This window comes from Cricetulus griseus (assembly GCF_003668045.3).
Source record: "Cricetulus griseus strain 17A/GY chromosome 1 unlocalized genomic scaffold, alternate assembly CriGri-PICRH-1.0 chr1_1, whole genome shotgun sequence".
Taxonomy (NCBI): Eukaryota; Metazoa; Chordata; class Mammalia; order Rodentia; family Cricetidae; genus Cricetulus; species Cricetulus griseus.
In genome coordinates, this window is record NW_023276807.1 from 204,530,484 (window position 1) to 204,543,327 (window position 12,844).

The window sequence follows — 12,844 nt, forward strand, 5'->3', positions numbered from 1 at the left end:
TTTTGTTTGTTTGTTTGCTTTTAAAGACAGGATCTCCCTGTGTAGCCCAAACTGGTCTGGACCTCCCAGTGCTGGGTTAAAAGCCTATGTTCTCATAACCAGATAGGTTTTGTTTCCTGAATGGTTAATCTAAAGATTTCTTTCTTTATCCTTTAAATATGGATTATATGCATGTGTGTCTGTGTATACACATATATTTCATATCTAGGAAATATTTCATTATAAAAGAGATTAATAAAAGATAATTGTTAATTACTATTTGATGTAGAGAGTTTAATTCTTTAAATTTATACTCTTGTTTACTTAATGTTGACTTACTCTATAAAATGTAGATTGAAGCTAGCAAGATGGCCCAGCAGATGAGGGTGCTTGCTGCCCATCCTGTTGATCTGTGTTCAGTCCTTGGAACCTAATGGTGAAGAAGGACAATTGACTCCCATAGGCTGTCCTCTGACCTCCACATGCAGGCCACTGTGCCATGCATGTGCACACACACATGGATAGATACATGGAAAAAGTTTTTTGTTTTTAGTGGTAGAGGCTTGATTTGAATTCAGGTCTTCTGGTTACTCCAAGTGGACTTTTTAAAAAGTGTGGTTTGAGGGTACTTTCAGGGTTAAGATTAGTATCATCCACACAGTGCTGAGAGATGTGAGCTATCAAACTACAGTGAAATCTCATCAAAGTGTTAAGAGCACAGAAAGACTGCAGCAGACAAGTTAGAGAGTATGAGTTCTCTGCCTACCAGTCATTCCTTCTGGAACAGTTGAACTGATTTTTAACCAGTTATTCTAAAAGTTCCCTAGAGGTTGCCCAAGTTTAGTTGTTACTGGTTCTAAATTTAGCAAAGCTTCAAAGACTGAGAAAGGAAAATGTTGGGTTGTGTATTTAAAATATGAAGCTTTTAAGTCAAGAACATTAAGAATGCAGTCATCTAACAAAGAAAGCTTCAGTTTAATGCTTGTACAAATGAACTTTCCTGTTTTTAGGCCAAATCTGAAATAGGATCCAGTGTGTCTACAATACTGCTGTGAGTATGATTTTAAAACCATCTTAAATGAATTTTCTATTACCTATCTCAAATGATTTGGGGAGATTTCCTATTAGTTCCTTTCTTTATTAAGAAATATGTCCAAGAAGTAGTTTTCACCTCCACAATTAATAGCTGCGTGTGCACACTGTATTGCCAAATGCTTAGCTTTTCACTAAGAGGTCAAGGCAAGCAGTACACACAGCAGTGTGTGAGGCCAGTAGGAAACTGGCCAGGGCCTAAAACCACATATTTCACCTGCATCTAAAATTGCCCATGTGGTGTCCCTCTGAAAATGACTTGCTCTTCCCTATGGTTTTCCTATTATCTTTCTCGTAGGAACATTGGGGAACATTGCATTCATCATGATTTGAACAATTTTCTTGTTATTTTTGTCTTGAATTCTGCTCATTTAATCCTCAGAGCTGGGTATATATAGTCTCTTATGACTTCCTTTTGGCTGTCATAAGCTGTATTTTTGACTTTAATATTTTAACATCCAACCTTATTAGAACCAGCTTAAGCAAATATATGTCATATGTATTAACCAATGGTTTTCTTTGAAGAATGGATTAATGTTTGCTTTAAAACCTACAGAGATTAAAGCACTTGGAAACTATCCATGTCAACTTTAAAAATTATCAATACCAAGTATAGTTCTTCAAATATAAAATTTTAGAATAAAAGTAACTTTTTATAACATTAAAGTGATCTTTTAATTTCTGGTTTGGAACCCTCTGGACTGGACTGTGTAAAGGAAAGATCTACCTATCTAGATAGCTAGCTATCTGTCTCTGTCTATCATCTGTTCATCTCTTATCTATCTGTCTATCCATCCATGCCTCTGTCTATCTTAGACAAGGCCTAGCTTTGTAGCCCAAGCTAGCCTTCAACAAGCAATCCTCCTTTCTCAGCTACAATTGCATACCTGTGACCCCATGTTCAGTGATGCTCAACAGATTCCTCTCTCCCTATATCTTTTAGTTAGGGTCTTAGTGTGTAGCGCAAGCCAGCCCTTGAACTCACAATCCTCCTGTCTCAGCCTCTAAAGTACTGGTGTACCACCATGCTTGATATTCTTCCTTTGTTTTAAAACATTTTTCCTTATTCCAAGATAGGATAATCATAGAAATTTTTGAAATATAAGTAAGCAAAAATAAAGTTTAAAAGACCTTTAATTGCAACATGCAGGGATAACCACTGTTACTAATATGTTAATATTTTGTGTATATTTTTGAATTCTTTTATAATTTGTTTTTAAATCAGTTCATAAGATACATACAATTTTGTTAGTCTGTTATCAGTTTACAGAAGATCTTGAAAATATTTCTCTGTCATTGTTATTTTTCTCACAACTGATTTACATTATTTCCTTGAATGTTTGACTCAATCTTTTACAGCACTTCTTTCTTTGTACGGAGAAAGTGGAGAAGCTAGGAGAGGTGGAGAAAGTGGAAAAGGTAGAGAAGGTGGAGAAGGTAGAGAAGGTGGAGAAGGTAGAGAAGGTGGGGAAGATAGAGCAGGTGGAGAAGGTGGAGCAGGTGGAGAAGGAAGGTGGGGAAAACTGATTTCCTTTTTAGACAGACAGCTTTGTCAGTGACTCTGAGCTTTCCCTGCCTTTGGCTTCTCCACATGGCAAGGGACTCACGATTACTGCTGTATTTTACCTCAAGTCCCACATGAGCTCCAAAGAATTCTCAACCATATATCCGGCTTGTATAAGTTGCACATAAAGTCATCCACTGGGGACTTACATTAAATAAGAGCTGTCGGGTGTTGTATGCAGAACACAGACTGCACAGGAAATGAGTGCCACACCCACACCATGAACCAGTCATCATGCAAGCTAGAGACACAGCCCTTACCTTCACGCTCTGAGGGGAATAATTCCTGGACTTAAGTTGTTTCAGGTGAATGGGGAATTGAGAAAGGAGAAGCATAATTAACTTACAAGAAAGGCCTTCAAAATGATGGCACGTAGTCATCTACCCTTTTGCAGTCAAGCAAATTAAATTCTTTCCCCACACATATCTCTAAATTGCAATCCTGTATAAGGAAATTACTGAATCTAACCTTAGGCAGTGGACATCTTTTAGAGTTTACATTCAAGCAACAGATCTCTAAGAATTAATTTTGAGACTGACTTCATTTCTTTTGAAGAAACAGACCTTATGCCAGAATCAATTTTTCAAGTATATTTGTAAATGAGTGAGGGTAGCTTCTCATAGTAGATGTGTCTCCATTAGTAAAATCCTCATTGTATGACTTCTGTAATTATGGCATGACAATTTCTCCAGGAAAATAGCCAGTAGCGACAATGAAGTTTCTTTAGTTTGTAGACATATTTCTTCTTATAGAAATTAAATAGTGTGGCAATTTTAGGACTAAGATAGTACTTAAAAGTGCTCATTAGTTAATGGAAGAATTTAGCACAGTTATACAAAATAAGATGAACACATTTTTCTGAGATTGCTTAAATATTTTCTAAAGCAAATAATGTGGAAAACGAGGAAGCTGCTTAAGGAAGAAGATAACCCAGAAAGAATAGCAAAATCCCTTCTCTTGGCCTTTTCCCCCTCCTTCATAATTGGATCTTCAGAAAACAGTTTAGATGAATTTTTATTTCAATTGTTAAATCACCAGTGACTATGTCTGTACTAGAAACAGAAACTGTCTAAAGTTCCCGTCAAAATAACTTCTCATCTAAGCCATTAGGAAGATCTTAATGCTATATACTACTGTCAATCCTAAATTATATATGCTAAGAACCAAATACTACAATCAGAAAATGTCTTAGAACTGATTGACTTTTTTGATGATACTTTTCACCCCTTTCAAAATTTGAAAGAAAAAAAATAATTTTAAAATATGACCACAGTCCTTAGTGCAGTTCAATGTATAAGTGAATATTTTGTTGGTAAAATACTTTGTTTGGAATTTACTGAACTTCTTTTATGCCAACAATAAAATACATTGGGTTTTTGTTTTTCAGTTCACAAATAATAAATATGAAGACGGAACTTTCATTCAACATCCAAGCTCTTGCAGTTTGGGCAAATATATGTTTAGCCAGAAAGTGAGTAATGTTCCCTTTATTGCTGTGTTTCCCATGGTCTCATGTTGAATTTGTGTTTTATATGTCATTGTAGAGTGCTGCCAACATTGTTTTATATTTAGAATAACTCCTAATCATTTCTGCTTAGTTAGAATTTCTATTGCTATGAAGAGACATCATGATGACAGTGACTCTTAAAAAGGAAAACATTTAATTGGGGTTGCTTACAGTTTCAGAGGTTTAGTCCATTATCATCTTGGTGGGACATGGTAGTGTGTGGACAGACATGGTGCTGAAGAAGGAGCTAAGAGGTCTTTGTCTTGATCCCTGGGCAGCAGGGATCTGTGCCCACACTGCGCATAGCTTGAGCATAGGAAACCTCAAAGCCTGCCCCCACAATGACATGCCCACTCCAAGAAAGCCTCCAATGGTGCTGCTCCCTTTGGGGGCCATTTTCTTTCAACCACCACACTTTCTGTTAAAGCAAATATATACTATTTCTTGATGTTTTATTTTATGATTACAAATAAGTGACTTGAAAGATTGGCCATTTGATCATCTCAAACCTTTGATTTTATCCTTTACTCTGCCCTTAGCTAATTTTTCTTATTGACTTGCAAACGAAACCTATTACTATATAATTCCTCCAATAGTTTAAAAAAAGGACAAGCCTTCTTGTCAGGCATTGTGGTGCATGACTGTAAGCCCAGCAGAACCTGAGACAGAACCAGCATGAATTTGAGGCCAGGTTATATAATAAAACTCTGTTTATTTTTACTTATTTACTTTCTGTTCTGTTGGATGCATTTGTTTGTAAATACACATATACCTATTGTTCTTTTTGCCTAACAATTAACATTATAAAATAATGTTAACAACATTTTCCATACTAAAAAAAAAAAGATTGTTTAAATGTCTACATAATGTATTCCACCATGTCATCATGAAAAATTAATTTATGTATCATTTGTGTTGCTTAGGATTGAACCCAGGGCCTTGTACATGAATAGCAAGCATCCTACCACTGGGCTGAGCTGTGTCTGAAGATGTACTGGGAAATTAAATATTCTCCTGTTTGAGGGTCATTAAATTGCTTCCACTTTTTCACTATTATAAGTGGTACTAAAAAGCATTCATGGATTAATGTTTACTTGCATTTCTGGTTATTGCTTGAAGATGTATGTCTGATGTATGGCAGATTGCTGAGTCAGTGATTGTCTATGACGGTACTGGTAGATTACCAAATTATCTTTTCTCAAGGATTGCACTAGTTTACTTTGTCATGCCACTGCTGAATTCTTACTTTGAAATTTGGATTTTAAACCTTAATTTTTAAGCATGAAAGTGTTTTTTATTTTACATATGCTTGATGACTTCTCAGATTTGACAGGATTGCTAGTGTGTATTTTCTATGAGTTCCTGTCTGCTGCTGCACCATTGCAAGTTAACTTGGCTGCAGTATGCAATTGTGTTTGCTATTGTTCTGGCATCAACTATTCCACAGAGATTTTGAATTTTTTGCTCTTTCTTAAAAATAGAAAGTTTTAAAGCTACAGATACTGCCCTATACTTTAAAGCTATATGTATTATTGATATTCATACATATAGGTAATTTTGGACACTTTTGTTTTTGTAGGGACAGACGGCAGTCTTCATTAGTATGGCTTTTCACTGGAATGCTTTTTATTTATTCATTATTCTTTGCTTGGAGAGCAAATTTAGATATTTCAAAACCACTTTTCATGGGTGTGGTAAGTTTTACTTTGATAGAATTTTTAAACAGTAAATTTGTGAAGATTGTACAATTTTGCCCTTCATGAACTTTGTCAAAGGACAAACTATTTAAGAAATAGTAAATATATTATGTATATAGTATATATAGATACTACACACACACACACACACACACACACACACACACACACACATAATCCCAGCACTTGGAAGTCTGAGGCAGGAAGATCAGAAGATCATGGCCAGTGTTTGTTACATAGTGAGTTCGAGAACACCCTGAGAGCCTCATGAGCTCCTGTCTCAAACAAGCAAACAAACAAGTAAAGTGTGTAGTTAACAGAGTAGTTAAGTAGACAAAATAAACCCAAGATAGACTTAATAATTTTGTATCTACGTTCTTGCAAATATAAAAACAACTGCATTTTGCTGGAGTTCCTTTTAGAATAGCAAAAGAAATACGTGTTAAGCAGGGAGGAAAGGGAGCTCCTACCCTGTCCTTTTGTCACCTTTCTGAAGCCTGCGCAAACAAGCGTGATTCTCGAGGTTTTTCTGGCAGCTGTCTCTGATTGAGATAAGGATTTTCGTTTGTATTTTGTTTTGTTTGAGATAAGGTCTCTTTATAACCCAGTCTTTCTATACTGCATAGTTTCCAACCTTCCTAATGCTGTCACCCTTTAATACAGTTCCTCATGTTTGCTGACCCCCAACCATAAAATTACTTTGTGGCTACTTCGTAATTTTAATTTTGCTGCTGTTATGAATCGTAATGTAAATATCTGATATGTGACCCCCTGTGAAAGGGTCATTTGAAACCGAGGGGGTCATGATCCACAGGTTGAGAACTGAGAACTGCTGCTGTAGTGGATTCACTATCTTTCTGCCTCAGTTTCCTGAGTGCTAGGGCCACAGTAAGAGCCACCTTCCCTGCTTCTGTTAGTTCTCACACTGGAAACTATAGATGTAAAGTAGCCCCTTTTTGAATGCTGATCCCACCTGGTCCTTTGTGTGTATGGTCATGAAACCTAATTAACGATGCTCTTCTTGACCATCTAAGCTTTGAACCAAGCGAGGGAAAGATAAGCTACTCTAAGCTGGTGGGTGATCACCTTTATCACTGAGGAAGCTGTGGTTGGAGAGTGTAACTTCTTCCTGTGAGCAGGGGAGTTTCCACCTTCCAAGACAGATGGTCCTAGCAACCACTCACAAGCAGTGCTGCACACCATTCGGCCCTACCAACTGGAGCCTCTGGGAGAGTGCACTGTGAACCAGTACTTCCTGTAGGTGACTCATTTGCGATAGAAACAGAGGAAAGCAGAAGGCTGTGTTGGCCTGGTGGAAGCTACCAGTTTTCTTATCACATTAGTTCCCTTCGTCCTACGAAAAGACATCAGGGAGGTGTGTAGGGAAGGCAAGTGTTTCTCCCTAGAGTAAAGCCAGAGCATTTCTTCATCTTTTTCACCTACATTGCTGGAGCAGAGATGAAGCCTGTAGTTCTGAGATGACTATGTGGGCACATGCCAAATTAGGAAGGAGGAACATTGGAAAATTGGAAAGTAAATTGACCTAGAACTGGACTAGAGAAGTGAATTAACAAGGCCTAATGATAATAGGTATAAGAAGCTAAGTGTAAGTGATAAATGTTTTTTAAACTATGTAAGTTCCAATTGATCACTTAAACCTGTCAGCTGGACATACTGTCTGCATGTCTCCTTCCCAGGTGGAACGATTCTGGATGCAGAGCAATGCAGTGGTGGCTGTTCTCGCTGGCCTTGGTTTGGCCACACTTGTGTCTGAGACTAACCGAGTGCTGAACTGCAATGGGATTCAATATCTGGAATGGCTGTCAGCAACTCTTTTTGTAACTTACCAAATATATTCAAATTACAGGTAATAACATACAGGTATTTTCTGAAAAGTAGTACTTAACACTAGAGATATTTGCCTGTGTAGATTCTAGGACTTTCGTTTTTCCTTTGATGACTAAGATCAGTGAAAACAGCTGAGTATGATGGCTGGCTGTGAAGCTCTGACGTTTGTCACACCTCTGGCAGTGGTGTGGATCAAGGCCATCGTAAATGAGTGGAAGCCATGGGTAGAGACCATGTATTTTCCTCTAAAGAACTAGAGAAATACATTGAAGAATCCAGATATATGTAAACATTCATAATTAAAATACCCTTAGATGGAAAATTAAAAGATTTGGGGTTCTTGTGTATCCCTTTATGGTCCAAAATTTTCATCTTTTGAATAATACTTGACCATTTTCTAATTAACCATGTATGAGAGAGTATTCATCATTTTCAAGTTAAAGTCTAAAAGTTAGCTATTACATATTTTTTCAAAATTTTTAAATAACCTTACAATGAAAACCTCAGAGTAAACAAAAAGTTTTTCAGTTATTAAATGACAGTTCATTTATTTCTAGCAGTATAGCCCTTTAAATGATTTGTTAGAGTGATTCTGACTAGTACAATTTTAAAAGATAAAATTTTCTCTTGCAGCTTAGCTTTTTAAAACTAATTTTTGCTGGGCATGGTAGCACCTGCTTTTAGTACCATCGCTTGGGACGCTGAAGCAGGTAGATCTCTGTGAGTTCAAGGGCAGCCTGTTTTACATAGAAAGTTCCAGGGCAGCTGGAGCTACATAGTTAAGACTCTGTCTCAAAATTAATTAATTAATTAATTAATTAATTCTGTAGGTTGGTATTCAAGGAGTGGGCTTCATTTAGCATCTTCCCATATTCTTCCCATATGCACCATTGCACTTGGTTCTCATGTTCCCTTTCCCCCACTGCTCCTCCCCATGGGGTGGTGGTTCTCCTGTCTGTTATCCTCTCTATTGTCACCTTCCTTAAGAACTACCTGGGGGGGGAGTGGGCACGGACACAGACACAACACGACTGGGATTGGAATATAAAAAATAAATTAATAAAAAAAGAAAAAAAGAACTACCCGAATGACCCCATTTCTAGTCTTGTGACTTCAAAACACATACACATGCATACGTTCTTACATACATATACATTTACACATGCATGTACATAGATACACATATGTACATACATACACACATATACATATGCACATACATACACATAATTTTAAATCTTGGATCCACATATGAGAGAAAACTATAGTATTTGTCTTTCTGAGTGTGACTATTTAGTTATTATAATAATTTACAGTTGCATCCATTCTCTTGAAAATGTCATGATTTGATTTTTATTGCTGTATAAAATCCCAGTGTATATGTATATCATCTTTGAATATCTACCTATGTGTTGATGAATTATGCTGCTTCCTGACTAGTGTGCATAGTGCAACTACAAACAAAGATGTGTAAACATGTTTCTTGTGATCATATAAAATCCTTTAGATAAGTGGTGAAGAGTGGTATAGCTGAGTAATACAGTACTTGCTTCCTTTGTGGCTGCACAAACTTTTCAAGCACTGAGTAAGGATTCCTCTTTCCTTGCTTCCTTGCTGTCTGTTGTTTGTTTTCTTAGTGATAGCAATGCTGATTGGAGGGAGATGGAATGTCTAAGCAGTTTTAATTTGCATTCCCCTTGTGGCTAAGGATGTTAGACCCCTTTCCAAGTAATTGGCTGTTGTGTGATGTTTTACTCTTTGGCTCTTTAGTCTTTTGGGGGAACCCACCACCCAACTCCCAATTAAATCACACATGGAGGCTTGTTCTTAGTTATGAATGCTCAGCCTTAGCTTGACTTGTTTCTTGCCAGCTTTTCTAACTTCAATTATCCTAACTTTTGCCTCTGGGCTTTTTCCTTTCTTACTTTTGGCTTACTCCTCGGCTGGCTGTGTAACTGGATGGCTGGCTCCTGATGTCCTCCTCCTTCTCTGGCTACTTCTCTTGTTCCTTCATCACTTCTCCTCTTTCTCCTATTTATTCTCTTTGCCTGCCGGCCCCACCTATCCTTTCTCCTGCCTCAATATTGGCCATTCAGCTCTTTATTAGATCATCAGGTGTTTTAGACAAAGAATCACAGTTTCACAGAGTTAAATGCAGCATAAACAAAAGCAACAAATCTCTACATCATTAAACAAATTTTCCAGAGCATAAACAAATGTAACATATCTTAAAATAATATTCTACAACTATTGGCCATTTACATTTCTTTTGAACATGGTATATTCCATTTATTCACCCATATATTGATTGTTGTTCTTGTATTGTTGTATTAATCCCCATCCTATGCATAGTTGGTGATGATTGTTTTTCAGTTCTGATGATTGTTTCCTTGGTTGTGCAGAAGCTTCTTAATTTCATGTTATTCCACCTGTCACCTCTTGGCATTATTTCCTGTGCTAATGGATCGTGTTCAGAAAATCCTTGCCTATGCCTGTGTTTGAAGTATTAAGTCCTACATAAAGGGCTTTTTTCATGTGTGTGTATGATAAGAAATATGGATCTAGTTTTTCCAGCATCATTTGTTAAGCAAACTATCTTTTTTCAAATTTATTTTTGACAGCTTTGTCAAAATTTGGTGGCTGTAACAGGATTTTTTTCTGGATCTTCCTTCTGTGCTACTGATCTACCTGTCTGTTTTTATTCTAGTACCATGTTTTGTTTTGTTTTGACTGTGGCTCGGTAATATAGTATAAGACCAGTATTGTGATGGAATCAACACTGTTCTTTCTGCCTGTGCTTCTGTGTGGATTTTAGTACTTTTATTTAATTTTGTGAAGCTAGACATTGGGGTTTTGAGAGGAATTATGCAGAATCAATTAGTTGTTTTAGATACTATAGCCATTTCCACTATATTAATTCTGCCTAATCATGAGCATGGGAGATCTTTCAATCTTCTAGTATTTTCTTGAAGTTCATCATGTCTTAAAGTTTTTACTGTACAGATCTCTTACCTTCTTGATTAGGTTTTTTCCTAGATATTTTTCAAAAAGATTGTGAATAGGAAGTTTTTTCACTGATTTCTTTCTCAGAAAGTTCATTATCGGCATATAGAAAACTGGTAGTGTTGATATTCTGATTTTGTATCCTGATACTTTACTGAAAGTGTTTATCAGGTCTAAGTTTTCTGGTAGAAATAAGATCTTTTAAATAAAGGATTTTGTTGTCTGCAAATAGTAATAAATTGACTTCTTTCTTCCTATTTGTATGTCTTTTATTTGTTACTGTTATCTTATTGCTCTAGCTAAGACTTCAAGAATTATATTGAATAAGACTGGAGAGGAAAGAGTAGGTGTCCTTGTCTTGTAGGCTTTAGAGGAAATTCTCTCAATTTCCCCCCCACTTAGTATAATATTGCCTATAGGCTTGTCACATATAACCCTTAGTATGTTGAGGTATGTTCCTTCTATTCTTAGTAACTTCGTGGCTTTTATTATGGCGGTATGTTGAACATTGATGAAGACTTTGTGCATCAATTAAGATGCACAGTACATCTTGAAATTATTACTGAGATGATCATACAATTTCTGTCCCTGTCTTTATGGGCTAAATTAGACTTACTGATTTGTGTATGTTGAAACAGTCTTAATCTCTAGAGTTAAAACAACTCTGCCATGGTATGTGATTTTCTTAACGTGTTCTTGAATTCAATTTCTAAGAATTTAAAAGATTTATAATTTTATTTTAAATTTTGTATATGTGGGGGGAAATATGCATGTAAGTGAAGGTATCCAGAGATACCAGAGATATTGGATCATCCTGAAGCTAAAGCTGTAGGGATTTGTGAGCCATCCATCGTGGGGGCTAGGTACCAAATTCGGGTCCTCTGAAGAGCAGTATGTGCTCATTACTAAGCCAGTTTCCAAAAACAAATTATTGGTAATTCTTGCATACTTAATCACCAGGGAAATTGCTCTACAGTTTCTTTTACTGCGTCCTTTTCTGGTTTTAGCTTGGTAGCACTTGCTCCCTTTCTGTCTTATAGAACAGTTTAAGGAACATGGTTGTTAAAGATTTGATAGAATTCTCCCAATAAATCCATATAGACAGAACTTTTCTTTAGAGTAGGATTTTTTATTAATGTTTCAATCTCAGCAATTTTTATGGACCTATCTAAATTTATGTACTCTTGATTTAATTTTGGTAGTTCATATATGCCTAAGAATTTTATTTATATCTTCTAGATTTTTTAATGACCCTCTGTTTATTAAGGAGTGTAATTAATGTTCAGTCTTCACATGTTTGTGGCTTCTGTAATTTTTCTTGTATTGATTTCTAGTTTTATTATACTGTGATCTGGCATATGTAAGGATTTTTGTTATTTTGTATTTGGTTAAGTCTTGGTTTATGTTCTAGATTACTTCCATAAGTTGCTGAGATGAATATGCATTCTGCTTTTGTTGCCATATATCTGTTAAGTCCACTTGGTCTGTGATGTAGTTTACCTGTGACATTTCTTGTTGGTTTTTATTTTGGATGACCTGTCTAGAGGTGGCAGAAGGATATTGAAATCGCCTAGTGTCATTGCTCTGAACTTTTATGTCCATGAATGCTAGTTTTTGAAATTGAGACTTCCCCCAGCATTTGAGGCCTGTGTGTTTACAGTTGTTTCATTTTGTTGGTGGATTGTTCTCTATTTGTCATCAGTAGCCATTCTTATCTCTTCTGGATAATTTGGGTTTAAAGTCCACTTTATTGAACATCAGGATAGCTATGCTAGCTTTCTTTTTCTTTTTCTTTTATTGCTTTCACTTACTTCCATCCATTGGCTTTGTCTGTGGGTGTCTTTACAGTGTGTCTTCTGTCACTGTGCATAGTATCCTTTAAGTATCTTCTCCTGCACCTGTTTGGCAGTCATGAACTACATTAGTTTGTGCTTGCCTTGAAATTTCTTTATTTCTCCTTCAATTTTATTTATTTATTTATTTATTTATTTATTTATTTATTTATTTATTTTGGTTGGTTGGTTGGTTGGTTAGTTTTTTTAGACAGGTTTTCTCTGTATATCCCTGGCTGTCCCGGAACTCACTTTACTAGGCCAGGCTGGCCTTGAACTCAGAGAGCCACCAACCTCTGATTCCCAAGTGTTAGGTTAAAAA

At 36.3% G+C, this 12,844-nt stretch overlaps 1 protein-coding gene across 4 annotated transcripts in view; it reads left to right on the plus strand.

Annotated features, from left to right (window-relative positions):
* The window catches only part of Tmem260 (transmembrane protein 260), a 65,318-nt gene that overhangs the window by 31,156 nt on the left and 21,318 nt on the right, over positions 1–12,844 (plus strand). For all 4 annotated transcript variants that reach the window (XM_035452536.1, XM_027386568.2, XM_027386570.2 and 1 more), the window contains 4 exons: positions 990–1,030; positions 4,023–4,106; positions 5,722–5,836; positions 7,537–7,706. In XM_035452536.1, coding sequence (XP_035308427.1) covers positions 990–1,030; positions 4,023–4,106; positions 5,722–5,836; positions 7,537–7,706 — 410 coding nt within the window. The remainder of the gene's footprint in view (positions 1–989; positions 1,031–4,022; positions 4,107–5,721; positions 5,837–7,536; positions 7,707–12,844) is intronic.